Genomic DNA, 19,383 nt, shown 5'->3' on the forward strand with positions numbered 1-19,383 from the left:
ACAGGTTGACAGGCATATTCTATTACTGGCCTTGCGTATTGTTTATAAACTTTATTTGTGTTTCCTGGTTTGGGTTCTGTATTTTTACCTGCCAATCACTTCGCTCGTTGTCATACTTGTTTAGTGATAAGTTTACGGTCTTTATAAGAAGTTAGATGCATTGCGGTTGATATTGTGAGAAGAACCTGAGATGTAACCTTACAACAAAACAAATAACAACTCAACGTTGTCTATCACTCGTATGTATTCCGCTGAACAAAACGTTTTTGAACTTGGATAAAACTACATACATTTTCAACTTAACTGTTCAGAACAAAATGTACGTGTAAAAGCTGTTAAATCATAAGAAATTAGGAAAAATTAGAAACTGAACAGTGACCATTATATACAAATAGTAAACTAGAAAAACAAAAAATGGAAAACCACATAGAGGGCGTCAAAATCAATAAGAAAAAAAATTAGAATACTAGGAAAAAACCAAAACAAAATGGAAAGTTGTACAGAGGGCGCCACAATTAGTGTGAAAAAAAATATTTGAAACCTGAAAAAAAATCTAAAAATGAAAACCCACACAAAGGGAGACACAGTGAATAAGAGAGAGATTTAGAAATCTAGCAAAAACAAACTGAAAGTCGCAGAGATCGATACAATCAACGAGAGAGAAACATTATTAAAAATATTGTTTAACTTACTGAACCAAGACATTTTGAAACTTCAAAATAAAAGAGCCGTCGACACCATTTTCGTATGTAAGTTTTTTTTAGAACTGAAAGTTGTAAGTAACATAGAATAGAATACTAGTTAATCCGTATATTTTATGCATTTTGCATGTATCATGCCTGACCATTTTCCGTCACGGTATGTCAGTCAGGCATAGCATGATGAACGTTACTTTTGTTTCCATATTGAGTACTCCTTGTTGATAACTAAAGTAGGTGTTTAACAAAATTCTGAGAAACCAGGTATTGTAACCTGCTAGAAGAAACCACCACCTGCTGTTTAAAACGGCCCCTAACAGTGGAAACTAGTTTCTACCCGAGGGGAAGGAATAGGGGAGGACTAGATGACTCAGCGTCCCATTCCGGTAGTCGTCCCACACAGGTAGTTTCAAACCAAACCAGTTTTTAGAACCACTAACAATGTTACACTTGTTCAGTCACATTTCCGACCCCCCCCTTCTTTCCCCTAGCTAAGTGTACATACATTCTGTGATGGTCTGTTGTTGTTGTTTAGTGGAGAGGTGGTCAACAGAAAGATTCTTTTATATAGAAATTTTAGTTGCCATATCTGTCCTCTCTCTCGGACAACTCCTAAAGCAACTTTGGTTAATTCTGGAACACAACTGGCTGCTTCAAATATCCACATGATCAAATATTAATGGTGGGATACGTATTTACTGGTAGTAAAGTTAAATGTTAGTAAACTGTGAGTGGTTGTGTATTTCTTTACTGTTAGTTGTGCTGTACAATTAAGTGTATAATCCAATGATCTTTCCTTGTTGATACGCGTAGTTCCACTATTGTTACAGTTAAAACGTTTTTGTTGTTTGTTTTCGGATTTCGTGCAAAGCTACACGAGGGCTATCTGCTCTAGCCGTCTCTAATTTAGCAGTGTAAGACTAGAGGGAAGGCAGCTACTCATCACCACCCACCGCCAACTCTTTTACCAAAGAATAGTGGGATTGGCTGAAACAGTATAACGCCCTTACGGCTGAAAAGGCGAGCATGTTTGGTGTGGCGGGGATTCGAACCCGCGACCGTCGGATTACGAGTCTAGCACCTTAGTCACCTGACCATGCCGGGCCAAAACGTTTTTAAGTCAGTTACTTATTTATTCAGTTTTTTTACTCCTTCCAAACATCTCCAATTTTTAATACTAACAAATAGTGATATTAATAAGAGGCCGATATTTGACACACAACTTGTGGCTTCCCGCGTAGCTGGGAAGGGGGCATTCCTGGACCGTGGTGACTCAGAACGCGTTTCAACCTGTGCTCAACGTTGATTGGATTGTTTCGTACGTGAATCTCGCATTCCGTAAGTATTGTAACAGCACGAACTTCAGGTTTTGACGTAGTGGATTGCACGTCGGCGAGAAGGAAAGTCGTGCAGCGTGCAAGTTATCACTTACTAGCCGCATTTTGTTATTTCATGTATGAAGTAAAATCACAGATTTATTTCAATTGACTGTGTAATTATCTGTAGCTGTTGTAATAAACGGGTCAAAGAAAAACATCTAAGTTCATTTATACAACTCTGTAGGTGAGTAAATTGTATATCATTGTGTAAATCGTTTATATTTGCCCCTTTCCCACCCACACATTCATTACAAAATTAACTAGTATTATATTAAGAACTAACATATAACTTCATAGCTCCGATCCGAAAAAAAATTGTGAGGTAACACGTATAATTGTTTACAAAACGTTTTTATAAATCAATTCTTATGTTTTCTGTAAGTTATCTTTTAATACTTCCTTGTTTTTCATTAACAATATTGAATACAATGTTTAATTAAAAAATATATATATTTATACATTTTTATTATGATCCTTGTTTTATATTATTAACTTAATATACCGTACTATTCTAAATCTCTTAACTAACCCGACCAACTTATGCGATGAATTGTTGGAATTACAGCCGAAAATGCCAATAAGTTTTTGTTTTATGAAATTCAATAAGAACGAGGGTCTGGTGGTTAGGGCGCACCAAGTGTGTCGTGGAATCAAAACTTGGTGCAGGAAATGCTGGTCCTGTCAGCCATTGAACGTTGTAAAGTAACAATCAATCCCACATTTTGTTGGTAATAAGTATCTCAACAAACAAACAGAAAGATATATTCAAATAGCTATTTCTTTAAGAAGTATTCGTGTTTACAAAAAACAGATTAATATATGTTTTTGTTTTGATCGTAAATTGATATTTATTGTTTAAAAATATTTTTATGGATTTTTGACTTTCGCTCACGACCACAATGTGCAGCTGTATTTCTGATACAGAACATCGGTTGTCATGTTTGGACTTGCTGCGTGAACCAATTTATGTTGGTAACCTTGATACCAAACTTAACCTACGTGAATAGAAGTTAGATAATATTGTGTGTCTAAAATAAATTAGATTACTAACCCATGCCGAGGGTGAACATTTATTTTGGCTCGGCATTTAAAGCATTAATTGTTTAAATTTATTGTGCATGGAAAAGAAATTTATGACAGATTTCTTTATTTTGTTCAGTTGAAGTATGTATACATCGATAAACCTTTTAAGTCTACTTTATCTCCAATGAAGCCAATCCCATTATCAAAAGTAATATAGAAATTGCGTGACATTATTGAACTGTCCTATATTAATTCACCTTGGAGCTAGCCTTGCTAATGATAAGTTGTGTAGTAAGTTTGACAAAACAAAACGACTGTGGAGTCTCTGGATTTGGTTCATGCAGACGGTAAATAACCGAGTAATTTGTTGTTGTTTTAGTTAATTTATTATTAATTATTATTAAATAATGAATAATTGATAAATAATTATTAAATTATTTGTTATTAAATAATAATAAGTCTGTACAAGCCAAACTGTATCATACAGAGCCCAAGTGATATTTTAGGGTTAGGGTTTGTTTTGAGTTAGCATTTTTTTTTCACTATGTAGAGTAGACAACAAAACTGAATAATATAAATTATTTCGTTGTATTTACCAAGTTATTTCTAGAGCTATCAGAGTGTCAGTTACGTCGACATTGTGCATTGTACGAGTTTAGTAGGCTTAAAGCGCTTAAATTATTTGAGAAAAAATTATAAATGAAAGGAGCAATATGTGAACCACACTAGATCTGTCATATCTTTATATGTGGTCGAATAACAGTTACCGCTAGTGAACCACACTAGATCTGTCATATCTTTACATCTGGTCGAATAACAGTCACCACTAGTTAACCACATTAGATCTGTCATATCTTTACGTGGTCGAATAACAGTCACCACTAGTGAACCACATTAGATCTGTCATATCTTTACATCTGGTCGAATAACAGTCACCACTAGTGAACCACACTAGATCTGTCATATCTTTACATCTGGTCGAATAACAGTCACCACTAGTGAACCACACTAGATCTGTGATATCTTTATATGTGGTCGAATAACAGTTACCACTAGTGAACCACACGAAATCTGTCATATCTTTACATCTGGTCGAATACCAGTCACCAAGAGTGAACCACACTAGATCTGTCATACCTTTTTATGTGGTCGAATAACAATCACAACTGGTGAACCACACGAGATCTGTCATATCTTTATATGTGGTCGAATAACAGTCACCACTAGTGAACCACACTAGATCTGTGATATCTTTATATGTAGTCGAATAACAGTCACCACTAGTAAACCACACTAGATCTGTCATATCTTTATATATGGTCGAATAACAGTCACCACTAGTGAACCACACTAGATCTGTGATATCTTTACATCTGGTCGAATAACGGTCACCACTAGTGAACCACACTAGATCTGTGATATCTTTATATGTGGTCGAATGACAGTCACCCCTAGTGAACCTCATTAGATCTGCCATATCTTTACATGTGGTCGAATAACAGTCACCACTAGTAAACCACACTAGATCTGTGATATCTTTATATGTGGTCGAATAACATCCACCACTAGTGAACCACACGAAATCTGTCATATCTTTATATATGGTCGAATAACAGTCACCACTAGTGAACCACAATAGATCTGTCATATCTTTACATCTGGTCGAATAACAGTCACCACTAGTGAACCACACTAGATCTGTGATATTTTTATATGTGGTCGAATAACAGTCACCACTAGTGAACCACATTAGCTCTGTCATATCTTTACATCTGGACGAATAACAGTCACCACTAGTGAACCCTACTAGATCTGTCATATCTTTATATGTGGTCGAATAACAGTCACCACTAGTGAACCACATTAGCTCTGTCATATCTTTACATCTGGTCGAATAACAGTCACCACTAGTGAACCACACTAGATCTGTGATATCTTTATATGTGGTCGAATGACAGTCACCACTAGTGAACCGCATTAGATCTGCCATATCTTTATATGTGGTCGAATAACAGTCACCACTAGTAAACCACACTAGATCTGTGATATCTTTATATGTGGTCGAATGACAGTCACCACTAGTGAACCACACTAGATCTGTGATATCTTTATATGAGGTCGAATGACAGTCACCACTAGTGAACCACATTATATCTGCCATATCTTTACATGTGGTCGAATAACAGTCACCACTAGTAAACCACACTAGATCTGTGATATCTTTATATGTGGTCGAATAACAGTTACCACTAGTGAACCACACGAAATCTGTCATATCTTTATATGTAGTCGAATAACAGTCACCACTAGTGAACCACACTAGATCTGTGATATTTTTATATGTGGTCGAATAACAGTCACCACTAGTGAACTACATTAGCTCTGTCATATCTTTACATCTGGACGAATAACAGTCACCACTAGTGAACCCTACTAGATCTGTCATATCTTTATATGTGGTCGAATAACAGTCACTACTAGTGAACCACATTAGCTCTGTCATATCTTTACATCTGGTCGAATAACAGTCACCACTAGTGAACCACACTAGATCTGTGATATCTTTATATGTGGTCGAATGACAGTCACCACTAGTAAACCACACTAGATCTGTGATATCTTTATATGTGGTCGAATGACAGTCACCACTAGTGAACCACACTAGATCTGTGATATCTTTATATGAGGTCGAATGACAGTCACCACTAGTGAACCACATTATATCTGCCATATCTTTACATGTGGTCGAATAACAGTCACCACTAGTAAACCACACTAGATCTGTGATATCTTTATATGTGGTCGAATAACAGTTACCACTAGTGAACCACACGAAATCTGTCATATCTTTATATGTAGTCGAATAACAGTCACCACTAGTGAACCACACTAGATCTGTCATATCTTTATATATGGTCGAATAACAGTCACCACTAGTGAACTACATTAGATCTGTCATATCTTTACATCTGGTCGAATAACAGTCACCACTAGTGAACCACACTAGATCTGTGATATTTTTATATGTAGTCGAATAACAGTCACCACTAGTGAACCACATTAGCTCTGTCATATCTTTATATGTGGTCGAATAACAGTCACCACTAGTGAACCCTACTAGATCTGTCATATCTTTATATGTGGTCGAATAACAGTCACCACTAGTGAACATCACTAGATCTGTCATATCTTTACATCTTTACAAACTCAATATGTGGGGGTGGAAATGACAGTTTCAGGTCGGATTAGCTCGTATATGCTTAGAACCCTCAGTTGAATGGGAGCTCAGTCTTCTTTGCTTCTTCTCCCGTTTTAAGCATTTTCTGAAGTGACATAGCTGTTTAATACCTATTAACTTTGTAAACATGTTTTACTTTTTAAGGCAAACATTAAACATATTTGAAAAAGTGATAAAAACAACTATAAAGGATATAAATATTTGAGCAAGTAGGAAGACATAATTTGCTAAGCAACATTTTGGAAGATAATATTTTAACATTATAGGGGAGAGAAGGAACTTCGTAAGAGCTGAAGTTTAGTACAGATTAATCAAACTTTTACTTATTAATGATATAACCACAAATCATTTGGTATTTCTGTAACTTAGCATAACTTATAGCAAATACAATTAAATACGAAATATGTCGAAACAGAATATTAGTAATTTTAAGGACAATGAGCCTTAGTATACAACCAATGTTTATTTTAAACGTAGTCGACTATTTTAAAATGTTATCCTATAATTAGATGGTATGACCTTTGTTGAATAAGTTATTGTACGATCCTGAAATTAGGTTAGAGGATTGTAACAAAGTGAATTGTTTTTCCTTGATGTAATTTCAACGGCTTATCAATTTATAAGGAAGTGAAGAACCTAAAATATGTTTCTGTTTTTAATAAAAGTGGATCTGGGTGTAACTAATTCAACACCAAATAAAGTTTTTATTATTTTAGTTTTACCCTCAGATAAATAGTTAAACGGAATGGTTACAAAATTTTACGAAATTAAGATGACAGGATAAGTTTGATAACAGGTTTTGTTTGTTTAAACTGTTTGTACCAAAGTTTTGTTACGTTTGTACTAAAAGTTTTTGTTTGTTGTTAAGTGCAAAACTACTCAATGGGCTATTGGAAAAGCAATTCCAACTTACGGGTTAAACCAACACATGTTGGTTTGACAACTCGGTTTCTAGTACAGATTTCTTCGGATTTTTTGTTCGAAATTACATATTCGTTATACTTCAAAACCTTTGTTAAAATTTCATCTGTTGTTGCTAGTGTCGCCTGGTTTTTACTAAAAGAAATACTTGTTTCTGGTGCTCTTTGTTTGTTCTTGTATATAATTTGTTGATGAATTACTTTGTATGCCCACCAGAATCTCAGCGGTCAAACTTGAAGCCTAAAATCAGGGTTTCGATACCCGTGGTGGGCACGGCGTACATGACCCTTGTATATTTTTGTGTTTAACAATAAACACATTATGTTGCGGATTACGGAGATATTTTTGTTAATACCCTTTTTCTTTGTTGTTAAGATGCACAGCTGGTCTATCTGTATTGTGCTCACCACGGGTATCGAAACCCGGTTTTTAACGTTATAAGCTTCAGACATACCGCTGAACCACGAGGGTTATGCCTTGTGATATAGTGCATACATAACTTTCTGTGTTAAATAACTTTACGCAATAACAGTGACATAAAAATCTACACGAACAACCAGATTTGTGCCTGAACTGATTGGCTTGCGTTAATACTGTTGTATGATACCAGAATGTGAGGTAAAAGATATAAGTTCACGCCTCGTGTTTCCACTCTATTTAATTAATAGCTTCGGTGTAATGTTTTCTATATGAGGCGAGCATTCCAACAGTAGCAGGGTTTACTTTGTTGCCACTGCTGAGTTAATTAAGTAACAAGCCCGTAAAGAAAACCACTACTTTTGTTATTTACTGGATACGACCTTTTAAAGGAATGCAATATAAATTGTGATGAACAATGTGCTAAGATAGTGCTTATTGTACGACTGTATATTCTCCTTGTGATACCTTGATTTTATACGTGTCGTTATAAAATGTATTAATTATATGAAGGCTGTTAAAATAGGCTTAGTAATGGCGGACTTTGATTTTGGAATTTTACTCGTTTCATATTATTTCTACGAACATGTGTGATCATAATGCTGGTTCACGGACCGACGGGTGTTAGTGCTGCAAATCAAATATTAAATGTACTTAAAAAAAAAAAAAAAAGTTAAACGTCGGGCAACTAAGTTTTGGACCATTGTGCACTCTAGCAACATCTCATAAGGTACACATTTTTTATACTGAGTTCTTTGTACATGAATAGACAAAAAGAAAAAAATTAATAATATCAGATAAAAAAGGTATGATTACCTTTAACTGGCCATTTAACTACTAGCATAAAGTGATTTACTGTTGTGCAATATGGTAGAGAGATTTAATGTCTGAAACTTTCATCAAAGTATAGGAAGTAATTTTTGTTAGCTTGAATTATGTTCGAAGCCCTTTATAAATGGTTTCAATTAAACATTGTTAGAATTGAAGGGGGAGGGAGCAGGTGGGCCAAAAGGTTATTCATCATGATCATTTTGTTGGTGAGAAAACTGTCTTTTGGTCATCTTTAAATAAGATTTTACCAGAGGTAAATTAACCTGTCGAAAAGGTCACCCTCAAATATCACCAGTGGTGAAACCACAAACAGGTTCCAATGACGATCTACTTGTATGCTCCTAGTAACAAGTGAAAATATGTCATCCCGTCTTTGCACAGTAAGCCACAAAAGAGAGAGAACCATCAGTGATCCCTGATCTATAATCCAAACGTTTCTAAGTTCTGTTGTTGTTTAACCGGAAGTTAATTTAAGTGAGTGTGGTCTTAATGTGTGGTTTACTTTCCAGAGTTGAATAGTTTCATACGGACTGTTCCTACCTTCTGCCTGTTATTTTGTAGTTAATGTTTCGGACTCTCTGTTGTGTTCTTTCTCGGGTCCAAAGTCCAGGAAACAGTTTAAGCTGCAAATAAAAAGCGAGTTATGATAAATTATTTAACTTGTCTGTTGCTGTCAACCAGTCAGTTAATTACTGTAAATATTAAGCCTTCGCTTACAAAAAAAAAACAACAAAAAAAAACCAACTAAAATAAATATATAATTAGGAAGTAAGTGTCATTTCTGATGTAGTTTATTTGTGAATTTAGGTCTTGGTGAACTTGGTTTCACCGAGACTAGACTTTCTATTATTCTTTACGTCGAGTAATTCACAAGAACCAACTGAACGATCATAGAATTATACCAAAGAGTAAATGAATAAGAAAAGCTTCCATTACTTGTGAATTGTTGTCCCCCGCTAGTACAGCGGTATGTCTCCGGATTTACAACGCTAAAATCAGCGGTTCGATTCCCCTCGGTGGGGTCAGCAGATAGCCCGATGTGGCTTTGTTATAACAAAACACCCACACTGAATTGTTGTTTAGAAAATTATTACAGTTTATTTAATTACTACACTCTTACGATGGAATCCTGTTTATCCAGTCGTCGAAGGTTATCAATTAGTAACCCATTAGGGAAAGAGTGGGATGAGGTTAAAACACTGCCCTTTTACATTTTTCACAAAACTTTTGAGGTTTTCGTCAACTGTAGTCATTCTTAAAAATCAAGATCATAACTGAGCGAAAATATAGCTTGTTAATGTATGTAATTAGTCGTGGATCGTGTCTTCCACGTGTTACCAACCTTCAGTTATCTAAGTTCTGAAATAAATGCTTCTTCGTGTTTGTACTTTACATTTGATAAAATTTTTGCTTCGTGAACTTTATGAAAACTAAATCTTGTGATAGTGTATTAAACCTCTGTGTACGTGGTGTTTGTGTGTGTGTTCTTGACCAGCTTTTCTGATTGGTTAACCGTGAGGGGCCGAACTATAGATATTTAAATAAGTTACTATCTTTTTAGTGCACGTCATTCGATACGTCACCAGTCATATGACCTAGCTGGGTTTTCCCGAACTAGAATAGCTGCAGGAACTGTAATGTTTATGTATGGTTTGTAGTTTCGCTCACGAGGTAATGTCATTCTTTTGATCTTTACGGGATCGAGACAAAATAGGTACAAATTCTTTGGTACTCCGTATTTATTGTACACCTCATAATTAATTATTCAACTATTACGTGTTATATTCTTAGAGATGAAGGTGTTAATCATTCAACACTGTTCTAGAATACAAAAAATTCACGTATACGTGAATAATAAATAACATAACTTTACAATAAGTACACAAGTGTCTATAAATAATAATTATAACACGTTAAAACTTCAACTTTCAGCTGTGTGCGATCAAGTATTTTTAACACTTTAACATTGGTCGGACTGGTTTTATTAACGTATTACATAAGATACCATGTCTTTACTTAAATATAGTTAGTTACAAGGGGTGATATGTTAGGGTGAAGAGGATTATTTAATCGTTGAGCTCACTCGGGGGTTTAATTGTTTTCTAAAAAATCATCTTATACCAAAACAACTACCAGACTTACAGGTTACAGACGATATGTAGTCCTATGCCTGTCTTACTTGGGTCGGTCGACTAAAAGTATATGTGACGTATTAATCATGTGTGAATGCAAGTATTCATTTAGTGTTCATTTATATATATTAACCACTTTAAGTGATTCTAATAAGTTTCCCTTGCTTAGAGGTCCCTCTAGTAATTTGTGCAGTTGTCTAGTGTGGTTTTATGTGTGGAATCACGGATCACGTGCTCGTGTCGCTTGTCTGAATGATCGAACACAATAAAATAAATAAACTTATATTGTTTATTTTTATTTATGATGCGTATTTGAATGTTAGTACGATCTAACATTTTTATAAATTGTGTCTTGAAAGGTCTCTTTGGGGGTGTGGGCTCCTGTATAGCCGCCAAGGTACGTCGTCTGTACATGCATACTTTGAGAGACAAGTAAATGTATGAGCTGGAAATGTCTGAAGCGTGTCAGGTTTAAATACATAGCAATAAAAGCGTCATGTTTGGTGAGAATTTATGAAGTTATTTCGCGTTTATTACCAGAGGAGATAGTTAGGTTCATGGTAACAAAAGTGTTTTTTTCACAAGTCTTGAGAATTGTAGTTGCTAGCTGATAGATAAAGTTTGAAATAAAACTGTTACTACGTGTACAAATTTGGAAATAAATAATCGGACGTTTTTTAAAAACACGTAAATTTTGAAATTATGTAGATGCTTTGAAAGAATCAGGCTGTTAGATTTATGAAACATGTCTTTATCTACAGGTCTAAATGTTAATGCTGTGTCTGGTATATAGATGTGTTTTCGTTCAATTAAGAAATGTAGAGATTGTGTGTGTCGCGGGTTTGAATCCCGGTTGCACCACACATGCTCGCCCTCCCAGCCATGGGGGCCTTATAGTGTGACGGTCAATCCCACTATTCGTTGGTAAAAGAGTAGCCCAAGAGTTGGTGGTGGGTGGTGATGACTAGCTGCCTTCCCTCTAGTCTTACACTGCTACATTAGAGACGACTAGCAAAGATAGCCCTCAAGTTGCTTTGCGCGAAATTCAAAAAGCAAACAAACAAACAAAAAACAAGAGATTGTGTGGACAGAGACATCTGAATATAAAGTATGCATGTATGTATGAAAATAAAATATTCCACATACACTTATTGTAGTGGAATTTTTATTAAATAACCAATAAACAGTTTTCGTTATTAAGAACGTTTTCAGTTATAAATATTTTCCATGCTGTGAAGTTAATCTTTTTGGACTTCAAACCCTTTAGTGCTTCTTGTCAGACTGAGTGGCACTAGAAATAAATGGGCGGAACGAAATGCACAACGTTACTAGGTGAATTTTTCCTAACCGCTATACTTCTCAGACACGTCAGTTAGTATATTTTTGTGTTAGATTATTTCAAAAATGAAAATATAACTAGCATTTTCCTTTCTCTCTCTTTATTATATTTCACAAATTGTGCAGTTTTTATTTGAATAACTATCTAAATAGTTACGTTAAAATATTAAAACACATTGCTCTAGTTTTCGGTTTATAAAAAAGTACAGCTATATGTTACTGGTGTACATTTGAAAAGAAGACAAATTAGCTTGATACAAAATCAACGTCAGCTCCTTAGCTTTCCCGCAACATGTAGAAAATTGGATTAGTGTAAGAGGGTCAGAGCTAACTTCTGGAAACGTGTTTATTGTCTTGTTTAACTATATGCTGCTTTTAAAACTCAACGCAAACTGTTTTACGTCAAATATTTTTTCGTGACTGTAAATGCCACGTGTTTATCAACCTATTAATGATTCTAGGGTAAGTTAATCGTTGTGAAGACACCTGCGCTTGTTTCTACAGGGGATGATCACAGCTGTTTTATATTTTCAAATTAGCGATTGCACTGATTGGTTATCAAATTTGTGTTTATATTTCAGTAACAGATAGAAAACTCGAGGGCAAACAAAAACAAAAGTTTTGTGGACGTAGGAACGTGCTGAAGAGAACATTTCTATGGATCGGAAGCAGAGGGCTCGTGCAGCAGACCCACAATCGTATAGGCCAAACCTAAGATAATGTTTAGATGACATAGAATTGAGAGCAGTTAGTGTTCTATTCTGACAGAAGAGCAAGGCACATGACCAGTAATGGAACATTTCTTCGGAATAGTGTTGATGCCCTTACATGAGGAACTATAGAAAAATGACACACTTAAGTTTTAGGAATTCGGATCAGTTGAAGATTGTTTTGTTCGGATATCGCTACCATCGTCAATTTATACATAAAAGTAACGTAAATACGAGATTTGTAATGTTTTATTATACTATTACACGTTATTGAAACTTTAAAATTATCCCACATCTATCATCCCAGAAACCTGCACCATACTACTTAAGTATTTCAGATGTATACGTTATATTTGTATGTAGATATTGTTTATATGGAGATGGTCGTGTCAGTGATAAAATTTGTTGATTTTATCCAGATGTTTCTTTAGCTTTTTGGGGCTGTTAATATGTTTGATCACATACATTTGACGTCAGAGAATAAAAGGACTCAAGTGTGCAATCACGTGGATAATTACTTATGCGTAAGGGATCGTGCAGAAGGACAATGAAATGAGCGCGCGTTTGTATATGCATTTAAGAGTATTGCGGATGTAACTAATAGCTCGTGCTAGAACATGGCAGAGTTATCGATTTTTCTTAGAAATATAGGACTACGCCACCTTCTTTGCAGAGAGAAGCCGCTTGTCTGTATAGTGGTTTAGTAGTGTGCTTTGCCTTTCATAAATACTTACCATAAAATAGTAAGGAACTAAGTTTGTTAGTGCTTTAAACCTTTAAGGATAAGGCGAATATTTGGAATTACTGTACAGTGCTGTTTGTTTCATATGTATTTGACTGATTGTATGTTAAAGTTTCTCTTTGTTACTGTTAGATCATAGAATAAAAAAATTAAACAGTTTATGTCAACAGTGCTCTGTGTCAGAGTTCTAAGAGCGTGAAGAAACTCGATAAGGACTATTTGAAATTGAAAGTATTAAAGAACTCGCATTATAGAAATACCTACTCTCTTCAAGACAGTAAATCCTAAACCTCTCGTTCCTGTGTAATTTAACTATCCTTCATTACATTCTGTACACAGAAGTTCAAATGGTAAGCTAAAGTTAAACAGGTTTTAATGGTACAATGAATTGATAGAAAGCTAACAATAAAAATTAACATACGGAACGACCTAACGTTAAGGACGGTGGGAGAGTGTCTTAATTGTAACGTTAATGTGTTTGACTTGAATACTCAAGAATATACATAGGAAATTATGTGTATTCACTGTTTGTTGTTGTTGTTTTTTGTAACTGTGGCCTGTGTTTGAAATTTCATTCTTTCTATTCAGTACTTCAAGTCATAGTGGCAGTTAACTTTTAAAGGTGTATGTGTGTTTTCTTATACCAAAGCCACATCTAGCTAGCTGCTGAGCCCACTGAGGGGAATCGAACTTCCGATTTTAGTGTTGTAAATCAGTGGACTTACCGCTGTACTAATGGGGGGGCTTTTAAAAGGTAAAAAGCACTTGATTTTAAATCAACAGTAGAAAATTGTACCCATGGGTGCCTGCATTTCAAATATTATGATGTGATCTTAATATTGTAGTCAAACTAAATATTTTTGATAGTTTTTATTAAAACTGTAAATTAGTGTTAGTGTTTAAGTACACACAATATATTATTGTAAATGAGAGAGCAAAGGCCCAAGCACTGACTTCTGGGGCATATCACTAGTGACAAAGGTCCAATTTTGATGGTTTTCGTTAACAAAAACCTTGTTTTATTTTATTCAGCCATCCTACAAATCAATCATTTTATCCCTGTTATATTTCAACAAGTGATTTTACAAAGTATCTTTTATCATACTATAATTTTTCCCACTCAGAAGTAAAACCTTAACTGTTTTATGGTTTCAAGAGCATCTTATATTACCTGTTATAAGTATTAATATCAATCATTAAGGTCCTATTGTATTACCAAAAATGAAAGTGTGTGTCTTGCATATCTGGCCTTTGATCTATAAATCCCTTGGAAAAAAAAGTTGCTTGGTTTTTATTTATTATCTGTTTTTAATCTCTAAACATTTTTTTTAAACTACTATTGCTGGATCAGTAACTACATGATTTAGGTCAATGCCAGTATTTTCAATAGAGTCTTCAGGGTTAGGAATACTCCTAACATCTTCCCTTGTTGAAACTGAACTCTTAACATCCTATAATCTCCAACAAAAACCTTCCCATCAACACTTTTAAGAACCCAATTCCCATCTAACATTTTGATTATCTATAACATGTTTCAAGAAATCTTTGCTGTTTTAACCTTAAGCCAGTAGTTTGTCACAACCCTCTTTTCTATTTTAACCAAACCCATGTAGGTTAATGTACCACTCTGTAAATATGAACTTCTTACAGTAATTATTTGTGATTTCATCCTTAGTAATAAATTAGATTTGTTTGTTTGTGATATTTCTTTTTAGGAATATATTTATCTTTATTTTGGTATAAACTTTTCTGTTTATACCATTCCCTATTTCACCTTTTAACTAATTCCTGATTACTAACAATAAATCTTGTCTCATTGGCTCAAAATTGGTTTTGTGGAAATAAGGAACTAAAACTATTGTAACCATATCCTCATTACTAGTTAAGAATAAATCTTTGATTTTCCCTCCCAGAGTTGACTCTTAGACCATATGCTAGAATTAGTTTACTTCAAGAAATCCCTCTTAACTTACTTCTTGAACTTATAAGTTGTTGTCTCTAAAGTTAGTATAGCTTGATTATTTCATCATAATTGATTTTAGTAACACCTGTGATCTCATTACACAGTATAAAGTTATAGAACTACTACACCTTCTCTGTTCTAAAGTGTTAATTAACTATGACACCTTACTGTCTAATGTGCATTAAGTGTAGTCCACCTCCAGTACATATTTCACCCTTAATTCTTCATGGGTCTAATCAACTTATGTTTTTATGTGTATCCTAGATATTCATCCATGTAAGTTTTGGATCCTGCTAAAGTAACATATTCCTGCATCCAGTCCTGGTAGTTCTCCTTAAAACATCTATTTCTATCCTAATGTCTTGATACAAGCAACTGAACTATTTACAAGCTGTATAATGTTCTGTGTGTTAGTACCTGGTAGACAGATTCTAGTTCTAACTCCCTACTACAAATAATATAGTAAGAGAATACTCATTATGTAAATGTCTTCATTGTTTTACTACCTATTGCAGGCATCTCTTTCACTCCTGCAGAAAGACAACCTGTGCAGTGGTAAAACTGTTTTATGTGTTTTGTTTTTTTGCTTCTTTAGAAATGTAGTTGAGAGAAATCTGAAGGGGTTGTTGGGACTAACCATCAAAATGCACACACCAGTTTCTAGCATGGTGGGTTCAATAAAAGTGGAAAGTCCGCCTAGTGAGGATATTGGTGGCAGTCGCTCATCGCCCGCTTCACTCGGTATTATGTTTAGTAGTACGGACAGAGATGATTTTGGAACCAGGTAAAGAATTTGATTAATAAATCCTTCTTTTGTTTTTAAAGACTTAAAGCATGTACATTACTTGGAAATTTTTCTTTATCCTTTACAGTACACTTGTGTATGCATTAACTAGGAATTAAGGTACTTTATGATTGTATATGATGTGGTGAAGGCTGCCCTTTAATAAGTTTAAAACATGATTTGTAATAAAAGAACTAACTTCTTTTCATGTGTACAGTTTTTATTTACAGAAAGTAAAGCTCTTGTTGAAAATGTTTGTCAAGAAATTATAAATAAATGTATACTGAATATATGTTGTTTGATGTCAGTTAATAATAGTAGAATATCAGTTTCTAACAGTGATGAAACACACTGTAGTGTGATAGTCATATAAAAACCATGATTCAAGGAGGTCCTCAATTGATTTATAAAATTATATGTGTAGAGTTTGTTTTGTGACCTTGTTACGTAATATCATGTTTTGGTTATTTTCAATAATGGTTAGATAAAAACCAGAATTTGAAATTTTTTTATCTGATTTGTGACCTATGTAAAAATGTTTGATAAGTAAAATATTAATAATGTGTTTTCTTGCTGACAGTACTGACAAGGAGGATAACTTTGATAAAGGGTATGTTATATCAGTTTTATAAATTAATTACTTGTTACATAATTATAGGAATCTGTTTTTGATTGAAATAATAATGAGATAATAAAAATTAAACTCTTGCACACTGCCATAACTTGCTATAGGCCTATATTACAAATGTTTTATGTAATATAAAACAATAAATTTACTTTTATAAAGTAACTGAAATTGACTTTTTATCTTCTTGAAGTAACTGTATCTACTCTATTTTTGATTGTTTCTCAACTCACTGTCTAACTAGTTTTCTAATGATAATTCATAGATCCCATCTTATGTATAACCTGCATTCAAATTATAACATGATCTCACATCTTGAGAACTTTCTAAGCATACTTTGTCTGCTAACTGACAAATTACAACATTAAAAATATAGCTTACCACAGTAGTTGTGGTTGGCCTTGAATGTGTTGGTGAAGTAACTTTTTTAGGTATATGCCTAATGGAATCATGAAACCCACAGCATGAGGATATTACCAAATCTGTCTTGTGTTATAATTGTTATAACTGAATCCATTTTTGTGAATGTTGCTACATTATTAATTACTACAGGTAATACTGATAAGTAAGGAGTTTTGCATAATTTATAATACATCAAGTTAATTGTAGTTGTAATGGATGTTTTGTATGCATATACAGGTTATAATGTTTTCAGAAATCTTGTGATTGAACCATAATGTATTAACTAATTATCTGTTCTACTGTTGTTTATTTATAAGAGCTTTTGTGGGTGTTCTGTTAATATATTATCTGCTGTGTAAATAGTTACTAGTAGCGTTCAGTTATGACCAAGATTTTAAGATATCACGTGACACTGTGAGTGAGCTAGTGAAATGTGAAGTTTTATGCATGCATTTGTTAAAATATGTAAAATTAGGAGAAGTAAATTAATATTAATAATTTAAACAAAACTACATTTTACTTGTTCATTGTTTGCTTCTAACTATTTACTTTTGGTAAGATTTTCTTTCTTCTTTCATTTGCTAATCATAGTCAGTGTAAAGACCTGACTAAAACTAAGTAAAGTCTCTCATTTTCTATGTGAGATATATGAGTGATTCCTGTGATATGTAATGGGATTAGTTTCAATCCTGATGGTACTGCTGTTTAAAATGTTTTTGTATGACTCATGATTATGGATCCTTTAATCAACAGTCTTGGATCTACGAGAAAGTTGGTAAATAAAGAGTTTAGAAAAGTGTTTGAAAATGTATGAAATCTCTGTTCATAATTCTGGGTTAAATATGATGAAGTTTAAACAAAAATAGAACCTGGATTTGTTATAATCTGTGTTTACTTCACTATCCTTTTGTTTTGTGACCATAATCAAAATACTTTAGACACTTAAGCCACAATGGCCAATTTCTATGATCCAAGCTAAATGCACAACATGGAACTGTTTAAGTAAATGTTTTAAAATATTTTAAATTACTGTAGGAATTAAATTCTCTAAAGCAGTACATTATATAATAGGCTTAAATAAACCCTCTTTAATACCAAATTTTCTAGAAAACAAACAAACAAACAATTTTGACTTGAGATATGAAATGTGAAAGTTTTATATTGTTTACAGTATGCTATGTATTCAAGAAGAACTTACTCAACTGAGTGTGGAAATTCAACATTCCAAATCACCTCTAGGAGTATTAAGCTCCAGTGTAGAGAACAAGTGTTCCCCTCGGTCTCTTAGCTGTCATAGCTTAACAGGTTCTGGAAAAGATCAAATACAGTCTAGTGGAAAAGACAGCTGTATTGAATTTCGTGATAGAAGTAGTCGATCAGCTGGATGGTTTGATGGTCTACTAGGGTGTTTGAAGCCAGTATGGAACATTTTAGGGAAGTCTGGTAACAGTGACAATAAAGGCAAGAATCCATTGTACTTGTATGTATTTTCTAGTAAAGATTGGTTTTTCTATGTGCTTTTCATTAGCTTGCCTCATTATTCTTTAATGAATCTTTTTGATGCAACTGAATGTGGATGAAATAAGTCATAATACTTAGATGCACACCCTCAGGGTCCACTTAGAATGTGTACAGAATTTCAGACTTCTAGATTCTTTACTCTTGGAGCTATGGAAGTCACTCATGCACGCACACACACACTCACACACCCTTTTTTATTATTATTATAGATTAACTTCCAGTCAGAGCAGGCTATCTACTTAGATTGAAAACAAAATATCAATCTGATAATAGCATAACTAGCTACTGTATTGACCCAAATTTAAGGTGTAGTTACTTTTCAAAGATGACAAACAAATTTTTCTTTTAATGCAATAAAATGTACAGTGCACCTAAGCATTAATGAATTAGTGCTATAAACCAGATAAGACAAGTTTAAGAAGAGTGTGAACAAATAAACATTTCTTTACACACCATTAGGACATCTAAATGATACAATTTTCTGATCCAGTAACACTGATAACTTGTTGTAATCCAGAATTCCAGATTTATGCTGCAATATAATAATCTATAAAAAAACGTTTACTTATAGTAATTCTCAAATATGAGCTCAGTCCAACGAATTGTGCCTGGGTACATAGACTGAACATGTCAGCTTTGACTGAGCATGTCAACTTGTT

General features: G+C 34.0%; 1 protein-coding gene and 1 long non-coding RNA gene across 6 annotated transcripts in view; one reads left to right on the forward strand and one right to left on the reverse strand.

Annotated features, from left to right (window-relative positions):
- The window catches only part of LOC143247252 (uncharacterized), a 56,791-nt gene that overhangs the window by 12,036 nt on the left and 25,372 nt on the right, over window positions 1-19,383 (forward strand). For 2 of the 5 annotated variants that reach the window (XM_076494990.1, XM_076494987.1), the window contains exons 2-4: window positions 15,988-16,176; window positions 16,757-16,786; window positions 18,375-18,664. In XM_076494990.1, coding sequence (XP_076351105.1) covers window positions 16,037-16,176; window positions 16,757-16,786; window positions 18,375-18,664 — 460 coding nt within the window. In that variant the 5' untranslated portion in view covers window positions 15,988-16,036. Of the gene's footprint in view, window positions 1-2,068; window positions 2,262-13,196; window positions 13,431-13,464; window positions 13,780-15,987; window positions 16,177-16,756; window positions 16,787-18,374; window positions 18,665-19,383 lie in introns of those variants that run through there. The other 3 variants (XM_076494986.1, XM_076494988.1, XM_076494989.1) reach the window with 3 other exon arrangements.
- On the reverse strand, window positions 9,047-9,843 carry LOC143247253 (uncharacterized). The gene is made up of 2 exons (XR_013026450.1): window positions 9,444-9,843; window positions 9,047-9,130 (listed from the first exon to the last, which is right to left on the reverse strand). It is a non-coding gene; the product is annotated as an uncharacterized LOC143247253 (long non-coding RNA).

Source organism: Tachypleus tridentatus, chromosome 3, assembly GCF_004210375.1.
Source record: "Tachypleus tridentatus isolate NWPU-2018 chromosome 3, ASM421037v1, whole genome shotgun sequence".
Lineage (NCBI taxonomy): Eukaryota > Metazoa > Arthropoda > Merostomata > Xiphosura > Limulidae > Tachypleus > Tachypleus tridentatus.